The following is a 25,578-nucleotide window of genomic DNA, read 5'->3' on the forward strand; positions in this document are numbered from 1 at the left end:
GAGGTTTCAAAAATACATGTCCTCGTGACAATTTGTGTATACCACACTGGTACACACCTATTGGTCAACTCTCACTCTCACACTCACTCAGTGTTTACTAAACTCGTGATGCACCTCAATTGACGTACGTACTCTCGTTGCTTCTACTCATACTCGACAACAGTGTATAGCTATAGTGAGGGCACTAGGAACAAGACAATAAAATAAATAGGTAAGAAACTGTAAAATACTATTGGATAGCGTAACCCTAAGAAAACCTAAAATGCTCTCAAGTGTTACCCAAGATCTTCTAATGTCTCTCATTACCTCAATGTACCAAGAGATGACCATGATCACTGACAAGCAAGTGCTACCAACCCACTAGACACTCCAACAACGATGACATTCTTTGAAAACTAGATCAAGAGCATGGATTTCTTCTCACTTAGAGATGGCACCACCATCACGATCCCCTTCCCAAGCCTTGATGAGTAGTCCAAACCCTACTTTTTCGAGATTGGCAATACATTCAGCCATGTCATTTTGAGACACCAGACCTTCACTAATGCAATTTTGAAGCGCAACCTAGACAGCTATAAATTAGAGACATGGGTCCTAACTGCTCACTTAATTCCTCTGCTCAAGCCATCATGAGTGATTCTATACATGGAAGATGTATCATGTGGACACTTCACTACTCCAATCGGCTAGGATTGTGTTTTACATATAGGATAGATCACCTTGCAATCGTTATTCTAGGCTGCAACATAGAGGAACCTCCTTCCAAGAGATAGTAGATCTCACCATGTAGGAGCACGAGAGAGTGATAGAGAAGGCACAATGCTAGGAAAAGGAGACATACATAGAGACAAAGTGGATAGAGACAAGACGATGGCAATAGAAGAGAGATCCAAAGAGGATGAATTGTTCCTAAGAGAGAGTTCAGATAGGATCTTTGCCATCCTATGAATTTCTTCTCTCTTTCATGCCTACTTCTCCACGAGATCGGACTTATGGAAGTGGAGCTTTGAGTAGAGATATTAGACATACCACCCAAGAGGCAGCAACACATGCCTCCAAGTCATGCACAAGAGCCCAAGACAATTGCTCCCCAGTCACTTGTGCCATTCCCATGTGCCCATCAACGCACCCATATCTCCAACTCTCATAGTTGATTCAACTTGACCAATTTTCACTTTACCTATCAAGGCATCCACATATCTAGCCCCTACAACTATCTCAATACAACTTTTCAAAGTTCGGCTTCGCAGCCCCTACTAGTTAGCACATGGGGAGATTTTTTCTTTGTGTGAGGATGTGCACCTACACATTCAAGAGTCGAAGATGAAGAATTCAAATGATTCCATTGATTCTGTGAATTTTCCTCCCCTACATGAAGCTGCAAAGATTTCAAAGCGGAGGCTGGATAGGTCTTTGTCATTTCAAAGAGAAGAAAATTGTATTAACGATACCTCTGAGAAGATGCCCCTGGGCAAATTACAAAATAGGAACTCTCTAAAGAGTCGTTAAGTACATCACAAATACAATGGTTGTGTGAGCAAGTGATCTAATGGGCTATAATGCCAAACTATCTAAGGGGCAGTATGGAAAAAGGTGCCCTAGTCCCAAGTCCATAGACAGCCCTCTCCCCCTCTCCTCATCTGATGGGCTATAATGCCAAACTATCTAAGGGGCAATATGGAAAAGGGACTATCCAAGCCAAGTGCCATAGTAATCTCCAATGAACTAAAAGCCATAGCAAGAGAGATATCTTCCTAAGCCTAAAGCTGTCATCTCGCCTCGTTCAAAAATCTGAGATAAGAAATGGTCTGATATGCCTTGTCAATCTGCTAACATATCATCGTCAGGTGTCAGAAAGGATTGTAATTGCTATTGCTGCTGTATGCCATACCCTAATCAGAAGTGATTTTGCATCTTGCCCTGTGTTTTCTTCCTCACCTGCTGCCGAAAAGTCTCTAGACAATGCATTTTGCAGCCATCCTGCCATGCTGCTGGTACGACTTCACCTGCTGCTGCAATTCAGCCTTTGCATCCTTCAGCAGTCAGAGCTGCTGTTTTTTCAGTCTACACTTCCTTAGCCTTGGTGACATCTAAAACTCTAGGATACTAATGCATTTTGCTGCCATGCAGTTGCCTGTACCATTTTCTTTACCGTTTGGCATTGAGTTTGGTGGTTTTCTGTCAAAGTATGACAAACTCCTTCAACATCCCTCAGCCTGCTCCCTTGAGAGAGAGTGGCTGTTGGATGCCCTTACACTCCTTCAGCATTCCTTCTATCATATACCTCCATATACTTGGTTCGTTTGTTGATTGTCATTCCATTCATCTGCATTTCATTTCTAAGTTCATTTCTTAGTTCTGTATTCCTTCCTAGGATCTCTTTTAAAATACTTTTTGAGCAAGTTTTCCTACTAAAACTCTTGAGTGTCATCTTTTTAAATTAAATGTCTTGCATGTTGGTTTGGGGTCCTATGAGAGTCAAAGAAGGTAATTACAAGACCTAAGATCTTAGGCAGCTTAACAGCCCCTCTTAGGCCCAAAACAAAAACCAAACAGTATAAGGAGCATGCTCTTTGCCCAACCCAAAAGGTCCCATCCAAAGAGCCCAAGGCATTTGACAAAAGGTGCCAGATTCCAAGCTTACACTTGCAAGGCAGGTCTAAGATATCATTGAGAAACTTTGGAAGATGGGGACAAATACAAGTGATGCTGCTAATTGGATGAGTGCATACAAAGCACACAAGTCCTCTAGTTGTCATGATTATGCACAAGCATGATGTTTCAATTTAACAGCATCATCAAAACAATATGTCAGCTTTTCTCCTTTGTATCTTGACTTTCATAGGGATCCCTTACCCTCCAGGCAGGTAAACTTTTAGGAGTGTGGCTGTCTTGTCAAGGACCATAGAAAAGGAGTGGGCATGCATGTGGCTTGAGGATATGCTATTTATATTCTAGTGACAAAGGTCCTAGTAATCATATTCTTAGGGGCCAATGTCTACTCGGATAAAATTAAAAACATGTATCTCCCATACATCATGTGCAGAAGCTGGAAAAACTCTCCTGATCATTAATCAAATGCTGAAATTATACTTCAGTTCTAACTTGCATTGGCACCTGGATGTCCATGCCAGTGCACCATGCTTCAAAATGGTTCCAATCGGCATGCTAGATGACCAAGCATGGCTGAGCATCCACATCCTCCGTCTCTGGTTGGTGGTTACCATCTCTGATTAGTGATCCATCAACCACATCCAGAACATGATAACAGTGGTTCAGTTTCCTAGAACACAATCAACTAGTTATCACGTTTTCTGATATGTAATCAGCTGTTGGGCTCATAAGTCTTATGGACTCTCCTGGACATGTTTACAACCTCCCTCCTCCTCTCATACAGTTCAGTGCTTTCACAGGAGTTATTAAGAGATCTACTGCCTTGGACTGTGACTTTAAGAACTCAACATTATCACCATCTCCATTTCACTACGTAAATGTTTCAGACAGGAAAACTTACTGGAATCGCACAGGACAAAGAAGCTCTGATGGACAATATGCTGCCTTGTAACGCATTTTTGGACAAGAGTGTATGTAATAACCAAGGTAATAGTATTTCATACTCGGACACGATTTGTGCACCTCTTGCACCCACTGGATCTCTTGCAAGGCAGAGTATTTTCCAAGAGATAGAAAAGCCAAATCTGGATCCCAGAACAAGTATTTACTTGATAAACAAGAGGGTAAAATGTCGACCACTCCAACAGCCACAAGGCGCCCATCAAGCAAATATTGCTGGTGAAAAGAGCCAAATCCACAAGGTGGAGTTTCACCTTTTGAAGGTGGTACAAATATAAGTGGACTGTTCACAAGAAACCTAATATATGAGCTTTCTTTTACGTCGTCAGGTTTGTCATGATGGACTGCTATCTGATACTTTTTGTACAAAGCATACTCCTCTGGGTCAAAAGCTGACCTCTTCATCCGGAACTCCAGTTGCCGTTTTGCTTGCACCCGGCCAAATCGGGGGGAGAAAGTAGAAGCAGAAGTGGAAGTCATTTCAGATGCATCAGATCTTAAATCAAACGCATCCCCCACTGAATGTTCGGTGCAAGAAGATATAAGATCTGAGGAACCAGAGGCCACAGCACCTTCTGCAATAAAATTCAAATGACCTTTGCAAGATTCCACTTTGAATTGATGTAGCCCTATGTTGTTCTGCAGCTTCAAGGATATTTGTTCAGCCAAAAGAACTGGCAAATTCCTTCGTATATCACTTTCCTCCATTCTGTGGCTTTGGAAAGTTTGTTGAAATGCAATAATGCTTTTGTCTCCATCCTTGTGCTTCAATATGGCAGCTGCACAAGGAAAAGCAAAATTGCAGGTGAAGTTCACTCCTGAATTAGAAGCCTTTATCCTCTTTTTTGACATTGGACAAAACCTTTGCACTGTTATCCTTGGAATGTTCATCTCAGCTGGAATGAAACCACTTGCAATGCAGGCTTCAACAGCTGCTTCAATGGCTGATGAGAACTCTCTCAAAATATGATCCACCTCCTGTGGTGTTTCGTTTCTTTTCATGGTTTTCTGTCTGCCTTTTGAATCTACATCACTATTAATGGCATCTATGACTATGCTTTTCTTGAAAGTGCTATTATTGTGAGCTACCTTTGGTTCGTTTTCAGATGTCATTTTCCTCTCCCTGTCTCCTATAGATATAGTGGGACCATTGTAAGTCCCATCCAAATACCTGAACATATTAAAGAGCATACATGACAAAGATTAGCACATATGAGTCCGTAAGTGTAAGTTATTCAGTTAACAATGGAAATACTAAATTTGCATTTTCAACAACCTTTCCATTCGACGCTTTACACGGCGTTGCTCTTTGGATTCACTAAACAAGTCCACTTTAAGGCGTATTGTGTATGCAGGACAGCATGTTTTCTCCATCTCTGGTCTGTATAAAAACATGCCCGATCTTCTCCAGCCTCGATTCAGCAGATCTAAGACAAAGACAAACTAATGAGTTAATACTTTGCTGTCTATTCAAGGCCTGAAGTGTACAACATCCTAAAATTACAAGATCAAGATGAGAAAACACCACCTTGATAATCATATACTGATAAGGAATGAGCCGATAACCCTGACAACAAAGAAACAAGAGATATTTAGGTGTGTATACACGTAGGTGATCTCTCTCTCTCTTTTTTTTTTCCGTAAAAGGTAATTGTATTAATTACGAAAAAGGTACAAGATTGCATGATTACAAGATACACGATGGCTCTACCCCATCGTGAGTACACGCTGACTTTCTACAAGAACCAGACAACCAAAGAGTTACAAAGTCATGGCAAAGACACAGAGGAAATTGCCATATGCCAGGGACGTAAGTCCTCCCGAGGGAGCATGTCAGAGTGCCGGAGAAGATCTATCTGCCAATACAAGAGACCTTTAAGCCGAGTAATATGCCGCTGAACATCATAGGCGGAATCAAAAAGAAAAGCATTCCGAATGGTCCAGTTATGCCAACAGCCCCAATATCGAAGAAAGGGAAACAGGATCTTCATGTGTGGCTGTGTCGGTGCGGGATATTTGGGCCACGCAAAAACCCAATCAAACGGGCGTAGCGAGAGACCCAACCACCGCTCGCCAAACGGCTGACAGGAATGACCAGATTTTCTGAGCGAGGGGGCAAGAAATAAAACGATGACGGGCGGATTCCACAGTGGTGGTGCAAAAGAAACAGTTGCCGTTCGAGATTCGACGCTTGGAAAGAGCTTGACCAATCATCACCCTCCAAAGAAAGACCTTATATTTGAAGGGTGTCTTGTTCAACCAGCCCTCCATCACAGTTACCCTCCACCATGACCGGGATTTATGCAATCCCCATAGAGTATTAGCTTTAGTAACCAGCCATTGATGATCTTTAATCAGAAGATGATACACCTGGTTAGCTGAAGCCTTTTCTAAAATCAGCCGGCCTGCAAAGTCCCAGTCCTGCCAGGGACGATCCGTAGCAAGGGCAGGAAAGGGCTGTCTACTCTGGAGCACCCGCAAAAGTTGTTCCCATAAATACCTGTATCCACAAGGGTGGCAGCCGCTACCGAAGTTAAGCCCAAACGTGCCATGCGGTTGAATTTTGGTTGAAGCTCATGTTTACCTTCCAACGAAATTAACCGCGAGATTGCCAACAATTCCAGTTGAAAAGAATTAGTAGCTAAGCGATCCTCCACTGGATGCCACTGAGCCTTCCGGAGAACCAGTCGCCAGGAACACACCAAATGGGCAAGCAGAGATGAAGAAGAACTGGAGAACCGCGAATCTGCATTAAGAACACGCCACCAAGAACTCCGAATTTGAGTATTGCCATGCAGAAGCCCGTGATCCTCAAGAAAATAACGGGCTATAACGACCCATGGATGATGCTCCGAGCACATGGCGCGAAAAAGAGACCAACAGAGTGCCAGCATATGAGTTTGGGCATCTAGAATAGCCCCTCCACCCATGCGTTTGGGGGTGCACGCATGCGACCAAGAAATCCAGGAAATGCCTGCATGCAAAGAATCCTTCTTCCATAACATGAAACGAATAGACTGAGTAAGAGCATTGAGTGTACTAGTAGTCCAGGGCAACAATGGTAGGAAATATGTGAGCATTGGCAACATAATTGTTTGGGCTACTTTGGAAGGGCCAGGCCTGAGACTTCCAATACAGAAACTTAGCTACAAGTGTCTGTGAAATCCACTATAGGAACTACTTTGGGGGAACATCAACACCCAAAGGCTACCCAAGATGCCTAACAATGGAGCCAGGGGGAACAACCATTCCCTGCCAGTCCAATGACTGCAACTCCGACTCCGTGCAGCTGAGAATGGCTGATTTCAAAGCATTGATGCGAAGACCGGAAGCCTGACCAAAGAGAGCCCAAACATCTAAAGCTTGGCGAAGGTTATCCTTGTCCGCACGTAGAATCATAAAGCTGTCATCAGCCAAGGATTGACTAATGAAGTGCTGTCCAGAGGGAAGTGACAATCCAGCCAATTGAGTAGAAGCTGCCATGTGAGATAACATCGAAAGAACTGGATGAGTCGCAAGGGCAAAGAAGAGAGGACTCAAAGGGCACCCCTATCTGACTGAGTGGGCAAGGACAATTGGCTTGGTAACGCCTCCATTCAGCATAACTCGTGAAGATGCTACAGCACTGATAGTGTAGATCAGACGAGACATCCGAGTACCAAAGCCCATAGAAGACATGAGTTCTGCAATGAAAGACCAATCCAGATAATCAAAAGCCTTTTCCAGGTCTAGTTGAACCAGTACGACCTCCTGATTAGAATGCCTGGCATAATCAATCGCCGGTTGCGCATTCAATACATTGTGCAAAATGTTTCTGCCCTTAATGAAACCATATTGGAGAGGATGCACAATGGCAGGAAGATGCTTATGGAGCCGATTCGCCATTACTTTGGAAAAGATTTTATACATAGAACCCATCAAAGAAATTGGGCGCCACTGTTTCAACATAGATGGCGAAGGAACTTTTGGAAGCAGTTTGATAAGACCTTCTTTCCATGAGGAAGGCATGATCCCCGTTTCCCACACCTACTGAAACAAAGCCGTCAATGGTTTCGTGAGCTGGGTGGCAAAATTTTCAAAGAACTCATTGGTGAGACCATCCCAGCCAGGACTTTTATCCTTGGGCAAGTGTAACAGAACATCCATAACCTCCGCCTCACAAATATCTGCCTCCAGAGTAGATTGCATGTCCTACGGAACCTGATTGCGGACCAGATCATAAAAGACTGAACGAGCATGAGCAATTTGGCCTGAAGGAGCAGAAGTGAAACCAAGAAGGTCGAGGAAATAATTCTGACACATATTCACAATAGTCTGCGGAGCAAGGATCATTTGACCTTCTGTATCCTGGAGTCTCGTCATATTCTCTCGAGCAAGAGAGGCATGGAGAGCTCGAAAGAACTTATGAGTCTGACAAGCACTATCTTGCAAAGTCTCCGTCAGATGTTGCAATTTGACCTGCTGATAAGATTTCAACTGAAACTCTTTGATAAGATCAGCCAGGCGCATTGCCAGAGACAGCAGAAATACATCATCCGGAGTGTCCACCAGCAAAGAACGAACCAAAGCCAACAGGTCCTCCGCTGCTTGTCGACGCCGCCGACAAAGAGAGGCATGATGGATCCCATACTGCCGAGCAACCCGCTGCACATTAGAGAGCAATCTTTCAAACGAAGCAGTGCCCTAGGAGGAGAAGTCCGATAAGAATCTATCAATCAATTGTTGCATATAGCCCTGAAAGATTGCATGCTTCAAATAAGACGAGTTGAAACGCAAAGGGAGTCTATCCAAAAATTGCTTGAAAGGTGCAATGGGTTGTGCAAGGAGCTCAAGCTGGAGAGGGAAATGGTCCGACAAGGCATATTGTTGCAACACTTTCATTTCGAGCATCTCAGGAAGGAAATCATCATTCTGCATGATATATATGTGGTCTAACCGCGACCATGTTGTTGCATACTGGGCAGAATGGAAAGTAAACCCTTTAGAAGAAGGGTGCAGCCACGACCAGAGATCTTGCTTAAGAACGGCAAGAGCCAATTCCTGCCACATACGACTTTCTGGCGCATCCATTACCGAATGCTCTGATGTGGACTATGACGGATCCACACACATATTGAAATCCCCCATCAAAAAACCCCGTCTGCCAAGGGACAAGGAAGTCTGCAAAGTATGCCAAAGCTCCCGGCGAAATAAAAGATCATTGGGAGTATAGAGACCAAGTAACCATAAGATCTCTCCTTCGAATAAAACTTCAAGCACCATAAAGCGGCCATGTACATCATTCTTAATAAGAACCGGCTGATATTTTTCATGCACAATCATAAGCACCCTAGAATACTGCCTAGCATGTGTCCCTGCATAGAACAAACGAAAGCCATGGCAGTCCACAACTTTTCCTGCTTCATCATGAGAGGACCCTCAAATAGTGGAGAAGGCATGGCGTGTAGGGAAAGACCTCACCAAGGGAAGGCCTCTTATCCTCAAATTTGCCAACTTAGAATCCAAACGAGCCTTCCTCTCTAAAAGGACAGCTCTAAAAGGGGAAAAAGTCTACCTGGAGGATGACCTTACACCCGCACAGGTGGCACACCGTAAAGAATGCATGCCACAGATTCTGGAGGCTCTCAAATCGGGAAAATGGGCAGTATACAGAGATGGTCGGGTCATCATCACAGATAAGCGCCAATGACGGGGCGCGGCCTATGAGACCCACCTGAGTTTTGCAGTGTGGAACTGCAACGGAGCTATGAAAACAGATGCAAGATTATTCCAGGAGACCTTCACCGGCAAGGACATCGTCCTCTACACAGAAACCCACCAAAGCCCAGGCACCTACTTACCAGAAGTGAGGGGATATAGATGGGAGACGGCATGCCGCCCTAGAGCCCGAACAAAAGGAGGGACCCGAGGGTCCGGAGGGGTGGCTGTGTTGTACAGGGAGGAGCTACAGCCCATGGTGCAAGTCATGCGGAAAGATGAGGAAGCCCAGTTCATGTGGATCCGGATACACACAGATCGCCCCCGAGACATATACATGGCGGTGTGCTATTTCCCACCAGCACACTCCCCATACGCACCACCAAAGGGCGAGTCACCATACCTACCACTGTACGAAGATATCATGCACTACTCCAGCTTGGGGGACGTCATGTTGGCTGGAGACTTCAACGCACACACAGCACAAAGGCAGACCCCCTTCTTCGAGAGCGAAGACCACATGTACAAAGAGATCGCACCGGAGGAGATAGGACTCAACCGGGCATCACAGGACATAGTTGAATGCACCGAATATGGCGAACACCTACTGGCGTTAGGGGGGGCACACGGACTAGCCATCCTCAACGGTCTCGACAGATGGCCCGGGTCGGATGCCCTCGCATGCTTCCCACACAAGCCGCGGCCAATTGCATCGGACGGGGGGCACATGGAGCACCCACACAGAAACTGGGAGCAAGCACAATGGACTATATCCTCGGCCCTCTATCACTTATCCCCGACGTCCAGTCCTTTAAAATATCACCTCGCCCACTCGCAGTGGCTGCCGACCATGCATACCTGCAATTTGACATAACCTGCAGGTATGACCTAACCCCCCCAGCAAGCAACTCCCCAAGATTCCCCAGGTACCACTTTACCAGGCTAACTGCGAGTGCATACTCCGACCATCTCTATTGGAGCCTGCAAGAAATGAACCCCCACACACCCCTGGAGGAGGTCACAGCACAGTTGGCGGGCACACTACACACCTCGACTACCGAATACTTCCCCCATACATCCCCCTCCCCCCATCCCACCCCTCCGAACAAGAATGTCCCACAGAATAGTTGGTACGATGCAGAGTGCAAGGAAACGCGGCTCCGTCTTCAACAGGACGAAGCACGGGGAGTACACACGCATAAACAGGCACGCTTGATCTTCCGTCGCCTAGTGCGACGGAAGAAACGAGCCTACCTCTCCAAAGTGGAACACGAATTCTACCAGCTATTCTTAGGACAGGACAGCAAAGAGGCATGGAAGGCGTTTCAGGAACCCCGAGCCAAGACGCCCATCACCTCCCCGGACACTTAGCACGCATATGCAACCTCACTATACCAAGTACCCAAGCAGCCCCAGCTACCCCGGCCCCCAGGGAGCAGACCCGGATCATCCACATTCTTCAGCACGGGGCGGGTTCGGGACGCCATTGATAGACTCCAAAATGGCCGTGCCCAAGACCACGAAGGCTTGGTAGCAGAGCATTTGACCCATGCTAGAGACATACTGGCACCTCTCCTAGCACACATGTTCAACAGAGCCCTATGCGAAGGCTTCCCAGCCAGTTGGTCAGCCAACACCATAATACCTATCCTGAAGGCCGGAGACCCCATGGTTTCCACGAACTACCGAACAATCATGGTTGGCCATGTACTAGCCAAGCTCTATGGATCCATACTGGACCACGAGCTGAGCAAGTGGGCATAGCAACACCAACACCGAGCAGCAGGACAAGCAGGGTTTAGGAGGGGGTTCTGCACCCTTGACCATATCCTCACACTGAGAGCCATCATAGAGGAGAGCAGAGCACATGGAAGACGCGTGTACTGCTGCTTCGTGGACTTCCACAAGGCCTTTGACACAGTCCCACGAGCGAGGCTCACGCAGAGACTACAGGAACTGGAGGTACCAACTGAAATACGATGGGGGATACTGGCACTATACGAATCGGTAACGGGCCGAGTTCGGGCACCGGGAGGGCTGTCAAAGGAGATCACCAGCACCATCGGAGTCAAGCAGGGATGCCCACTCTCGCCCACCCTATTTGGCCTCTACATTGATGAGATCTCAGAGTACATAGATAGATTGGGCGAGGAGGGATCGAGCCTGGGAGGGACACTGATACCTATCTTACTATATGCGGACGACATAGTCCTCATCTCCAGCACACTCGAAGGGCTACAGCGCCAACTGGACGCACTACAAGCCTTTTGCCAAGACAAAGACCTAACTGTGAACCTAGGGAAAACCAAGGTCATGGTGTTCAACACGTCAACCCAATGGCTCCGACGGTCGGTACCCCCCTTCACATACGGCGGAGAAACCGTGGACGTGGTCCAAAGATACGTCTATCTAGGGATTACATTCTCTGGACCGAGATTTACCCTAAGAAAAGCCACGGAAGATAGACTAACCCGAGGCTATGCAGCCCTCGGGTCAATGGAGAACCAATGTGCCCGCATACAGTTCCAGGAACCCCGGACAAAGCTCTGGCTTTTTGACACCTTGGTCACACCAGCCCTCCTGTACGAGGCTCCCATATGGGGGTCCAATCTCTACCACACGCGGAGGGCCCCACAGGATCAGCCACTGCCTAAGGAGGAGGCCACCTATGAGGGATGGGAGCAGATGGAGAGACCCTTAATACTTATGATCTCACGGATGATCCGAAGCAAGCCCTCCATACCACACGAGATCATCCGCGCAGAGCTGGGGGCACCGCCCCTCGTGGCTGAGGCCCTCTTCTAGACCGTGACCTTCTTGCGCCGAATATGGGACCTGGCCCGGCACCGGTACCCCAAACTCGCCCTGAAGTCATCCAAACAGCTAGCAACACAAGGGGACACTGAGTGCTGGTATGCCCGAACAGAGACCTGGCAGGTTATGGATGCTATGCAACCTTGCATTGGCAAGGTATATGAGGCTATGGATAGGCTGAATGAAAAATTGTAGAAGTTGGCACCAAATGATGAGGCGTATGAAGAAATACACCATTTAGTTGTGACGAGGTGGAACTCCTATAGCTCACCCATGCATGCAGCTGCATTTGTTGTGAATCCTGAGTTCCAGGGCAAGGGTCAAGAGAATGACACTGAGGTTATGGATGCATGGAGACTTATATTGTCTCGTCTAGTGCCTGATCATGGCACTAGACGAAAGATCAGAGATCATCTTTCATGTTATAGGACCTTTCGGGGTTCTTTTGGTTGTGGGGATGCACAGGAGGATCGCTGTAAGATTGGGGCAGCTTTGTGGTGGGAGGACTATGGTTCGGATGGTCCTGAGTTGCAGCAACTAGCCATCCGCTTTTTGAGTCAGTCAGTTAGCTCCTCTTGTTTGGAGCAATTGTGGAGTACATACGCTCACATTGCTTCAAAGAAGAGGAACCGTCTTGGTGTGGAGAGGGCAAACGATCTAATATTCGTTAGTGCTAATTTGAGGATGTTATGTAACAGTATGACAACAAAGCCTGATCCATTCACAGAGTGGGAGATGCAGCAAGAAGAGGAGACACATGCTGATGTTGAGGGAGATACAGCAATTCATGGTACACATGATGATGAGGCTGGCACTTCAGGAGTGGCTAGAGCAGCCTCAGATCATGATCATGATCTTTGATTTAGCTTACTTATCATGAGTCTCATGATACATGACACATTTACATTATATATGATATTATGATCATTGATGACAGTGTGACACTTGGGCTGTTGACAGTTGTGCCATGCCGATATTATATTTGTACTTGAGTCTTGCAGTCTTGCAGTTGCCCTTTGGGCTATTTTGGCATGCCACATTTTGCTTTAGTCTAGAGATTAGACTTTATATTTATAGTCTTTTTTGGGGCAATGAGCATATTCTTTCAAAGATTAGACTTCAATTTCATATTTGTAATCTTTTAAGTTTTTTGGCAATGGTATCATAGGCATGTTCTTTTAGCTTAGACTTAAAGTTTAGTTCATTGTTCATTGTTTTATCATTTATGATTTTTGGCATATGTATTATGGATTTTATTATTTATAATTGAATAGCTTACCTCTTGAGCCTTGTAAGTTGCAATTCAATTTCTAATGAGTAGTTTTAGAATAATGCATGATATCTTAAAGTTAAAACTTAAAATGATTTGTTCTTGTGGATTATAAACCTTGGTTTTAAGTTTTAACACTCCAAAGTCCACATGGATTATGAGTGAAATATTAAATTTTTTTCATGAATTTTGATTTTTTAAATGCCGTTCCCGTTCCCACATCCCCGTTCCCTAGGTTTGGCGTTCCCATCCCCGTCCTCGTCCCCGTTCCCCGTTCCCGTTCCCCGTTTCATGTTTCCATGCTTTTAGGACATCTTTTGGATTGTATGAGTTTCTTGTTATGCCTTTTGGACTTACGAATGCTCCTGCCACTTTTAATCGGATGATGGATCGTATCTTCAGGCCACATAGAGGATTTATGGGCACTTTCTTTGATGGCATGATTGTCTATTCAAAGAACGAGACAAAGTATAGAAAACACTTGGATATGATGTTCAATAAACTGCATGACCATAAGCTGGTTATCAATGACAAGAAAAGTGAATTCTTCTTGCATGAAATCCACTTTTTGGGACATATTGCATCGGTTAATGGTATTCGCATGGACCGTGCAAATGTTGAAGCAATACGATCATGGCCACCTTCGAGGAATGCGCATGAGATCCACAGCTTCTTGTTAGCCATCAAAGCCAGTCGGACTGCAGCCAGTCGGACTGCAGTCCAATCGGACTGTACAGTCGGACTGCCACGTGGCAGTCCGACCTGCTGCCGTACAATCGGCTGCATCATTTAATGCAGCCGACCTGTCTATTTCTGGCGCCCAGATCCTAGCTATTTATAGCCGAGTTTTTCAGCAGTCTGCCCACATTCTTCTGCTCGCAGATTACAGGCTGGTCGCTCGCGCAAATTCCGTCTCTGTTCGCAGATTTCTGACAGCAGACAGTGCAGACTGCAGCGGACTTCGAGGTGAACAGCAGGTTGCATCGTCGAGGTGGAGACACGCAGTCCAGCGCACTGTGCCCGTGTATATATCTGCATATCTTTGTATACAGCACACTTTATACAGCAGATCTTCATCTTCCACTGTCTCTTTCTCTCTCTTTTTTCTCTCTGCGTTCTCTCTCTCTCAGTCCTACGCTTCCGCACCGCTGCACTCTGACATGGTATCAGAGCAGTGTAGAAGGGCTGACTGAGTGCAAAACCAACCTGAAGAGAAGTTTCCATCGCGACACAAGGCTGCGTTTTCAGCGTTTGAGGGCGCGGGAAAGGAGTCCAGGTGGTGGATTTGCTGCTGTTTTCTGCTGTTTGACGAGGAGGAAGTTTAAGTTTTCAGCTTTCAAGTGCAGGTTTTGCGTTTTCATCGCCTCCGGCGGGTGAAGAAGTCTCGGGACGCGGAAGAGCCCTAGCAAGCTGCGTTTTCACAGTCAGAGGGGGCTGCTTTTGCGTTTGTGAAGGCATTACAAGTGAAGATGTCTACAGAGATTGACTTGGACTTCCAGACGATTATGGACCGAAAGGTGCCTGTCTTACTGGCTCTTCCCGCAGATCAGAAGCTCGATGGCGACAACTACCGCATCTGGCGTGTAATGATGTTGGCCATCCTTGAGTCCTACGATTTGGCGGAGCTTGTACAGGAGGAGATCGACCGGCCCTCGGTGAGAGATGAGTCCAAACTCTCTTCCAATGCTCGTGCAGAGTTGGCCAAGGCACAGTCTCACTGGGACAAACTCAATGCCAGGATTCGTTCCTTTCTTTTTCTGTCTCGTACTATACTACAGCCATGATAGCTCACATCGAGCACTTGACGATGGCTCGGGAGATATGGCTGGAGCTTGATCAGATGTATAACCGGATGACCCTTATGAAGCAGGTTTCTTTGGAGGTACAGATGCGGACCTTGTCCGTGAGCAAGTCTTCTTCGTTGCGGGAGCACATCAACAAGCTTAGACAGCTTCAGAACAGGTTCAGAATGTAGGGAAGCTGATTTCCTCCGAAGACATGGCGATCACACTCTTGTCCCAGTTGCCGCCACGATTCGGTACTTTCTACTCCGCCCTCATTGCTTCGGGGCGGAAGTCCACTCTTTGGTGGAAAGAGTTGGTTCCTATGGTCTTGGACCAAGAGGAACAACTAAAGGGACAGAATGCTTCCAAGTCGGAGGCACTGACAGGTCAAGCCTTTCAGAAGAAGGGAAAGGACCAAAAGAAGAAAAAGGGGGATAACAAGTCAAAGAAGGACAAAGAATCCACATGCCATATTTGTGGAAAGACTAGCCATTGGAAGAAGGATTGTCCTGACAAAGACAAGAAGTATACCAACATGGACACGAAGGATTCTGGAGCGGTGGCTGCACCCTCATCAGCTGCATTTCTTCATCTAGCTGTCATTGAGGACTCTACACCAAATGCTTCTGATGCTGCGATGACAGCTCCCCAGGCTCGAGAGTGAATCGTTGACAGTGGTGCCTCCCGCCACATGACTCCTTCATCAGATGGTGTTGCCCAGTTGTGCCCTTCACATGGGCAGATTCTCATTGGAGATAGCTCTTCAGTGTCTATTGCAGGACAGGGTGAGATGCAACTTATTCCAGATGGACGTGGTGGTACCCATACCTCAAAGGTCTTGCATGTACCAGGTTTAGGGTATCATCTTTTGTCAGTTCATAAGATTTGCTCCCTTGGACTTTTGGTGGAGTTTGACAGTGAATCGGTGCGAGTCCTTGATCGTGCATCTCGGAAGGTTCTCTCATCTGGATATGAGGAGAACGGCATCCATAAATTGAAGTCTTCCCCCGCCCTCTCTACTCTTCTTCTTACCTCTCAGACACAGTCAAGAGTTATGGCATGCTCGGTTTGGTCACCTTAACTATGATTATCTTCGGAGGGCGTCACGTAGACAGCTTGTTCGAGGGTTGCCGAACATAGTGGTGAGCCAGCAGCCATGTGTCTCCTGCATTCGTGGGAAGCAGCATAGGGATGCCATTCCCCACAAAGCTTCACGCCGGTCTACTTCACCGATGGAGCTTGTATCTACGGATCTTTGTGGCCCTATGAGGAACGAGTCCTTGCGAGGGAGCTCGTACTTCATGTTGATCGTAGATGACTACAGCAGGATGACATGGGCCTATTTTTTGACATTAAAGTCAGAAGTTTTTTCCCACTTCAAGGATTGGCTTCTCTTTGAGGAGAACCGATCAGGCCGGAGATTGAAGACCTTGCGATCCGACAAGGGTGGTGAATTTGTTTCTAATGAGTTTGCTCGTTTTTGTGCAAATAAAGGTATTCACCAGGAGTTTGCTAATACCACTGTCTCTTTCTCTCTCTTCTTTCTCTCTGCGTTCTCTCTCTCTCAGTCCTATGCTTCTGCACCGCTGCACTTTGACACTTCTTGGGTTTATGTTCTTACTACAGGAAGTAAGTACGCAGGTTTGCTGAAATTGCATCTCCATTGCATGCCTTGCAAGAGGAGGATGTGCCATTTGATAGACAACAATAGAAATTTCAGCATTTGAAAAGTTGAAGGAATAGATGACTTTAGATCCTGTGCTTGTGTTGTCCAATCTAAGGAAGTCATTCATAGTTCAATGTGATGCATATGGTAACAGCATTGGGGCTATTCTTATACAGGACGGCCGACTTTGTAGCTTATGAGAGCTGAATTCTCCATGGTGTAGAAAAGAACTTGCAAGTCTATGAGAAAGAGCTCTTGGCTGTAATTCATGCACTGTCTACGTGGAAACATTATTTGTTGGGGCTGATTTTACAGTGCAGACAGACCATCAAACTTTGAGGTACTTTCTGGCGCAAACAAAGTTCTTAGACAAGCATATGAGATGGGCAAACTTTCTCTCTATGTTTCATTTTTAAATTATACATATTGATGGTGAAAAGAATGTTGTGCCTGATGCACTGTCACGTAAGCCACAAATTTCAGCCATCAGCATGGTTTATCACACTGAGTTGGATGCCATCAAAGAGAATATGTTGTTGATTCGGACTATGCTAAGAATTATGATTAGCTTTGAAATGGCCAAAGGCATGAACACTTTATGCTAAGAGATGGATTTCTGATGATGCATGGACAACTATGTGTCACAAAGCAGTTAAGGCCTAGAGTTATCACTGAAAGTCATGTTCCTCCGTATACAGGACATAGAAGTATTGATGCCACAGTCAAGGCAGTGGAGAATTTCTTTTATTGGCCAGCTTTGAGGCATGATATAGAACAATTAGTTAAGACATGCATTGTATGCCAGAAGATAAAGAATGATAGGCAAAAGATACTGGGTTTATTGCAACCCTTGACTATTCCAAATAGGCCTTGGCAAACCATTGCAATGGACTTTATTTTTTGGCTTCCTAAGACACCTACAGGGAATGATGGAATATGGACTATCATTTGCAGATTTAGCAAACAAGCCCATTTCATTCCGGTGAGGAAGAAAATAAAGGCTGATCATATGGCACGATTGTTTTTGCAGCACATCTTTAAGTATCATGGTATGCCAGAGTCAATCATCAGTGATCAAGACCCCCGGATGACCAGTTTATTTTGGAAGGGCTTGTTTGAGAATATGGGTACCATACTGAAATTCTCATCATCCTTCCATCCGAAGACAAATGGTCAGTCTAAGAAAGCAAATTCCACAGTGTTAGATCTTTTGAGGTGCTATGTTTCAAACCACAAGACACAGTGGGAGCAGTATTTGCCCTTGGTTGAGTTTGCTTATAACAACAAAGTGCATAGTTCTACAGGCAAAGCTCCATTCAAGGTGGTTGATGCCAGGAGGCATATTTCACGGTGGATTCCGTGCCACGGTGGATTCCGTGAGGTTTTACGGTGGATTCCGTAAACTTTGATGGCCGGGGCTCATACACAAAGTAGATTCTTTGTGCGAGAAGTTGATGGGGACGCCTGTCCTTTTCGGGCGTTTCATTAATTTAGTGTGTACATGGGTGATTCCATAGCGGGTGATTCCGCAAAATGCATATTAAATTAATAAACGTTTATGAGTTTAGAGTGCGCACTTGTAATAAATTAAGGTTAGGATTTATTTCTAACCAATTGATTTATTTATGTAGCTGAAGACTGCTAGGTATTCACTTTTGTCGGTTTAATTGTATTATTTTACTAACGATTGTGAATACTTCAGTTGATGTGTAGAGATAGCAGCAGTGGCGGAGGAAAGCATTGGAGTCTAGCGAGTATTCGACCTATGGATTATATTTTGATAGGCGCCACGCCTATATTTCGCCATGTCTATTGAGGCATCGATTATTTATTATTATTTTGTATGCGCCTATGCGCACGGATATGTTATTTCTATTTGGACATTGTGTTGGGAGTGCCAGACTTTATGGGCACAGTCCATTAGCTTTATTTCCTATTTTTGTAAAAGCAAACTCAAAAGCTAAAAGCTTGTCATATTTTTGTAAATTGGGCTATTATTGAGCATGAAGATGGAAATATACATAAAATACATGCTTTGTGAAGCGCTCACACAAGGCATGGGGGGAGATTGAACCCAATTGGTCTCTTGCTCTTGTCGTTCATGCTTTTTACATTGTAATTTGTGCAAAAAGGTAGAGTTCATTGTTCTTGGGAACCTTCCGGGATTCACTACGTGAGCATACTGCAACCGATTTGCGCACTAGTGGTATCAGAGCGGAGCTGAGATCAAGAGCTTCCAATCGCTACCCATCTCGTGCGAAGGCAGAGCTCCTGGAACGATCGGGCTCCACGGTCAATCTCGTCGCGAATCGTCGATACAGGCAGACTTCTGGCGATCAAGAACCCCTGTTTCTGCTATCAGATCGCGAAGGACCAGGCTGTATAGGCGGAGGACCACGCATTCATCTCCTTCACCAAAGTCGTGGATAAACAGAGTAACTTCTTGTCAACAAGCTTCAAAGCTTAATAATAATAATCAATAAGCTTATTAGAAGCTTAAGAAAGCTTCACAAATTCAATCGACTAATCACGGAGGAGGTCCAATTTTTCCACATGGAAAAAAAACGGCCTCCCCCCCCTCACGATCTGCGCCGTTGCTGATCCATTAAGCCCCCCCTTAAAAGCTTAATCTATTAAGCTTAATTCCTTAAGCTTAATCAAGTTAGACAAGACAAGCAAGTCAACAAACTCCGGGTCCTGCACTCCAGAAATCAAGTTCTGCAAATCAACCGTAATCAAGTCCTGCAAGTTCACTAAGTCGGCTAAGTCTGCAACTCTGCAAGTCACCTAAGTCTGCAACTCTGCAAGTCAGACTAGTCAACTGGAGTCAGAACTGACTTGTGCTCAAAACTCATAGAAGGGTTGTTCCTGCGCAGAAACTCCGAACTGCAAAGTTGTTCGTGGCAAGGTATTCTACCCATACGCAGGTTCGCTGAAGCATTTTCAGCATACGAAGAAGGAAATGTCGCAGATTTTCTGAAGATTGAGAAAGAAATACCCAAAAACACATAGCCTTGTAACCCCGAACTTGAGCTACGCTCATCCCGCTAACCTGATTTTGAGTGAGAAAGGTCTTTTGAGTTTTACAGGATGACGGAACCACATATGGATGATCCTATGGCTGAAGACGACCTACCTGAGCCTACCATGGAGCAAAAGTTGAACCTAATCATGATGCAATTGGAAGAAGAACGAAGGGCTAGGCAAGCATTGCAAGTACAATTGGCAAAATTACAAAGAGCGTCTACCGACAAAGAAGAACCTCAAGCTGAAGATTTGATTCGACGTACCATCGACGCCACTCTTGAAGCTCAAACCATTCGCAAGGAATCAAAGATAAGTAAACGAAGTTTCAAATTTCGCACTTTCAATGGCATACGAGAAGGAAAGACTGTTTTATCATTCATTAGTCAATCTGATGACTATTTCCATGAGGAACCCTATCCAGAAAAAGATAAAATCAAGTGTATTACTAATCATTTGGTAGACAGAGCATCACTTTGGTGGACTGTAGTACACAAGAGCATAGAATGTCCTGCTACTTGGGAAGATTTCAAGAAGAAGTTCATGCAGAATTTCCTTCCACCGCAATTTCATGAGAAGGCTATCAAGCAATGGGATCTACTCCAGCAACAGGAACGTGAGCCTATACCTCAATATACAGAGCGTTTTTGGAATGCACTCCTACAGCTCCGCATACTTGAAGACGTACCAGAGACGATGCATAAGCGAAAGTATATGTCTGGACTTCTTGGACATTACTACGCTGAAGTGAATATGTTCAAGCCTGCTACCCTTGAAGACGCCATCTCACTAGCTCACGACACTGAAGATAAGTTACGCGGTAGAGACAGACGACCACAGCAATTCCAAGCCAATGGTAATTATGGATCTAAACAATTCAATTCCAATTTTAGAAGATTTGATCCAAGTCGTTTCTCTTCATTATCTATCCGCAAGAATTGGGCTAAACCACCTGCATTACCATCCAATGTCAATCCAAATCCTAAGCCTATTCCACAAGTAAATCCAAATGTACCTAGACTTCCAGTCATTGCAAATAATGTAACCAAAGCCAAGCTAATAGTATGCTATAAATGTCACCAACCTGGACATCTCGCAGCAAATTGTCATTCAAAGAAGCCACCAGCTCATATCAATTATGTTGGAGCCATGGACGAAGACGAACATGAGGATATGCCTGATTTCACTGAAGATGAGGGCAGTTGGTGTGTAAACTAAAACGCAGCTTATATGGGCTGAAACAAGCACCACGGCAGTGGTACAAAAAGTTTGACACTTTTATGCTCTCTCATGGGTTTACGCGCAGCCATGCAAATCATTGTTTGTATATGAAAAAGGATACAGATGGCAGCCCTATCATACTTGTTTTGTATGTGGATGATATGTTGCTAGCTGGGAAGAGAAAGACTAGCTTGGATGCTCTCAAAGATCAGCTGAAATCAGCTTTTTCCATGAAAGATTTGGGGAATGCAGAGCATATATTGGGCATGAGGATTCATAGGGATAGAACGCAAAAATTGTTGTTCTTATCTCAAGAAAAGTACATTGAAAAGGTACTGGACAGATTTAACATGGCTGAAGCTAAGCCTCTCGGAGTACCCTTACCTCCATACCTTAAGCTTAGTAAAGCCAACAGCCCAAAAGATGACATGGAAGCCAATGCTATGAAGGGAGTCCCTTATGCATCAGCTTGTGGCTCTCTTATGTATGCTATGGTGGCTACTCGTCCAGACATTGCTTATGCAGTGGGAGTTGTTAGCAGGTTTATGTCAAATCCTGGCAAACCACATTGGGAGGCTGTTAAGAGTATTCTTAGATACTTGAAGGGTACACAAAGTGGTGCGCAGATCGGTCACTGTATGCTCACGTAGTGAATCCCGGAAGGTCCCCAAGAATAATGAACTCTACTTTTTTGCACAAGTTACAAGGTAAAAAGCATGAACGACAAGAGCAAGAGACCAATTGGGTGTAATCTCCCCCCACGCCTTGTGTGAGCGCTTCACAAAGCATGTATTTTTTGTATATTTCCATCTTCATGCTCAATAATAGCCCAATTTACAAAAATATATCAAGCTTTTAGCTTTTGAGTTTGCTTTTACAAAAATAGGAATAAAGCTAATGGACGGTGCCCAAAGAGTCTGGCACGCCCAATACAATGTCCAAATAGAAATAACATAACCATGCGCATGGGCGCATACAAAATAATAATAAATAATCGATGCCTCAATAGACATGACAAAATATAGGCGTAGCGCCTATCAAAATATAATCCATAGATCGAATACTCGCTATCCTTCAATGCTTTCCTCTGCCATTGCTGCTATCTCTACACATCAACTGAAGCATTCACAATCGTTAGTAAAATAATACAATTAAACCGACAAAAGTGAATACCTAGCAGTCTTCAGCTACATAAATAAATCAACTGGTTAGAAATAAATCCTAACCTTAATTTATTACGAGTGCACACTCTAAACTCATAAACGTTTATTAATTTAATATGCATTTTGCAGAATCACCCGCTATGGAGAATCACCCATGTACACACTAAATTAATGAAACGCCCGAAAAGGACAGGCGTCCCCATCAACTTCTTGCACAAAGAATCCACTTTGTGTATGAGCCCCGGTCATCAAAATTTACGGAATCCACCGTGGCACGGAATCCACCGTGAAATATGCCTCCTGGCATCATACCCCCAGGGTGGGATAGCAATTGACCTCAATTGCTATTAGCTCAATGTGGAGGTAACAGAGTGGGGAAAGCATTTAAGTCTCTAGCGTGCATCCATTGTGCTTCCTCTACAGGATAGTTCTTAAATTTAACTGTATATCTAGAATACCTTCGGCCAGTTCTAGTGGTCATAAAGTCAGTGTCTATGATAGCTTCTGGTTCAAGTATTTTAGTCTCTTCCTCTAATAAAGGTGGGTTTGGATCCTAAATGGTCCATAGAATCTAGGGGCTAATTTGACAACTGGATGTCTATCTACACTTTGCAGTCTACGTTTTTCTATTCTCAGCCAAACATAATCATCAACTTTGAAATTCATTGCTTGTCTTTTCTTGTTGGCTTGTTTGGTATATGATTGCTGGGCTTTAGCAATCATATCTTTAACCTCATCAAAAATACTGTTATGCATACTAGCAATATCATCAACACTTTGAATTCTATTTGACAAAGATGCAACAGGTGTAGATAATCTATGTCCATAAATGACTTCAAACGGTGCTTTCTTTGTAGATGTGTGTGGTGTATTGTTATATGCAAACTGTAATAAATGCAAATGAGTGTCCCATGTCTGAGGTTTAAAAATAGTATATGTACGTAAAAGATCTAGAATTGTGCTGTTAGTGGCTTCTGTTTGTCCATTAGTTTCTGGATGAAATGCAGATGAGAAATCAATCTTTGTGCCTAGGTTAGCAAATAGAGTAATCCAAAAATTGTTACAAAATCTAAAATCACGATCTGAAATAATAACTTTTGCCAATCCATGGTTAGTAAAAACAGTTTTCAAAAATAACTGTGCCGCTTGTGATGCTGTTAAAGTTTTCTTACATGAAATAAAATATGCTTGTTTACTAAATCTATCTACAACTGTCCAAATCATATCATGGTTAGATTTAGTATTTGATAAACCAGTAATGAAATCCATAGAAATTTGTTCCCAAGGTTTAGATGGAATAGACAAAGGCATAAGTAATCCATACTGTTTTTCATGATATCTCTTAACTCTTTGACAAATCAAACATTCAGAAACAAAGTTAGATACATCAGCATCCATATGTGGCCAATAAAAATCTTCAGTTAACATACGTAATGTAGATATGATACCTCTATGACCTTGATATGGGGGACAATGAATTTCATTCAAAACAAAAGATCGGAATGGAATGGTAATATACAATTTCTTTTCATAAAACATAAATCCATCATTATATGACAATGAATCAATAGGAATGAAATTATTTTGAACTAATTTATTCCAATCAGAATAAAAAGTAATATCCTGGTGATATGTATCTTTCATAGCAATCAAAGAATCAAAAGATATGACAGAAATATTATGAATTGCAGGTCTTCTACTCAATGCATCAGCCACTACATTTTCTTTTCCAGGTTGGTATTGAATGATAGGATGAAAACTTTGAATAAAGAAAGCCCATTTGATATGACGGTCAGAGATTTAGGGTTGGCTAAGTAAATGTCTAATACTTTGCTGATCGGTCTTAATCATAAATTCTAAACCCATTAAGTAGTGTTTCCACTGTCTTAATCCTTGTACAACTGCTAATAGTTCTTTGTCATATGTGGAATATTTCAGCTCAGAGGGTTTCAGCTTACAACTAGAATAGGCTATAGGATGATTGTCTTGTATAAGTACGACTCCTATTCCTGATCCACTAGCATCGGTCACTACTAGAAAGAATGGTCTATTAAAATCAGGCAACTGTAGAACAGGGACATGGGTTAATGCATGTTTTAGTAAGTCAAAGGATTTCCATTGATTTTCGGTCCAATGATAAACAATACCTTTCTTCAGAAGTTTGGTTAATGGTAAAGCAAGTAATGAAAAATTACGTACAAACTTCCTATAGAAACTAGCAAGACCAAGGAATAAGCGTAACTCATGCACGTTTTTAGATACAGGCCAATTCAATATTGCATCAATTTTCTTAGGATCAACTTTAATTCCATCAGATGATACAATATGACCTAAATACTCAATTTATGTTTTAAAGAATTCACTCTTTTCAGGATTTGCATACAGTTGATTTTCTTTCAATAACTGAAAAACCAATGACAAATGCTCATAATGTTCTTTCTCATTTTGACTAAACACCAAAATATCATCAAAGAAGACAATTACACAATACTGATATTTCAAAAAGATACGGTTCATCATTCTACTAAAGGTAGCAGGTGCATTAGTCAATCCAAATGGCATGACTAAAAATTCGTAATGACCAAACTGTGTTCTAAATGCAGTCTTAAATATGTCAGACTTATCTAGCCTCACCTGATGATAACCAGACTTAAGGTCGATTTTACTAAATATAGCAGATTCTTGCAGTTTGTCCATAAGGTCATCAACTCTAGGAATAGGATACTTATTCTTTACAATGATCTTATTTAAAGCTCGATAGTCAATGCACATTCGATAAGTATTATTCTTTTTCTTGACTAACAGAACAGGTGCACCGAATGAAGAACTGCTAGGTCTAATCAATCCTCTGTTCAGTAATTCCTCAACTTGACTCTGGATTTTTTTTTGCTCTATCTGGTTATACCTATATGGTGCTTTGCAAGGTGCTTGTGTGCCAGGGATCAAATCTATCTTATGGTCTTCTGGACATGAAGGAGATAAACCTGGTGGTAGGTCTTCTGCAAAACAATCCTTAAAATATGCAAGAAATTATTTATGCCTAGGGTGCATATGATTTTCTTTTACTTGCAGTTCATTCACCCAAATGAGATAGGATTTACTACTCTTGCGTAATGCACGTTTAGCTTGAGTATGCGAAAGCAGTGGAAAAACATTAGATGCATGCATATCATATAATATAATAGATTTTCCTTGAAAATTAATATTCATTGTGTGTGTAGAATAATCTATATCTGGGTTATGCTGGTGTCGCCAAGGCATTCCTAAAATAATGTCACTCGACTGTAATGGAACAACTAAAAAATTTCTTCTTTCAATGTATGAACCAATTTGAATCTCTAAGTCTTGCACTTCCTGTGTACCATT

The 25,578-nt window shown here is 43.7% G+C and overlaps 1 protein-coding gene across 4 annotated transcripts in view; it reads right to left on the reverse strand.

Annotated features, from left to right (window-relative positions):
* The window catches only part of LOC148039658 (arginyl-tRNA--protein transferase 1-like), a 76,368-nt gene that overhangs the window by 38,817 nt on the left and 11,973 nt on the right, over positions 1–25,578 (reverse strand). For 3 of the 4 annotated variants that reach the window (XM_087692491.1, XM_087692482.1, XM_087692497.1), the window contains 3 exons: positions 5,102–5,140; positions 4,850–5,000; positions 3,515–4,744 (listed from right to left, as the gene is read on the reverse strand). In XM_087692491.1, the coding sequence (XP_087548617.1) occupies positions 3,515–4,744; positions 4,850–4,968 (1,349 nt within the window). In that variant the 5' untranslated portion in view covers positions 4,969–5,000; positions 5,102–5,140. The remainder of the gene's footprint in view (positions 1–3,514; positions 4,745–4,849; positions 5,001–5,101; positions 5,141–25,578) is intronic. The other variant, XM_087692484.1, reaches the window with a different exon arrangement.

This window comes from Lygodium microphyllum, chromosome 2 (genome assembly GCF_053477565.2).
Source record: "Lygodium microphyllum isolate KBCC chromosome 2, Lygodium_microphyllum_v1.1.10, whole genome shotgun sequence".
In the NCBI taxonomy this organism is placed as follows: Eukaryota; Viridiplantae; Streptophyta; class Polypodiopsida; order Schizaeales; family Lygodiaceae; genus Lygodium; species Lygodium microphyllum.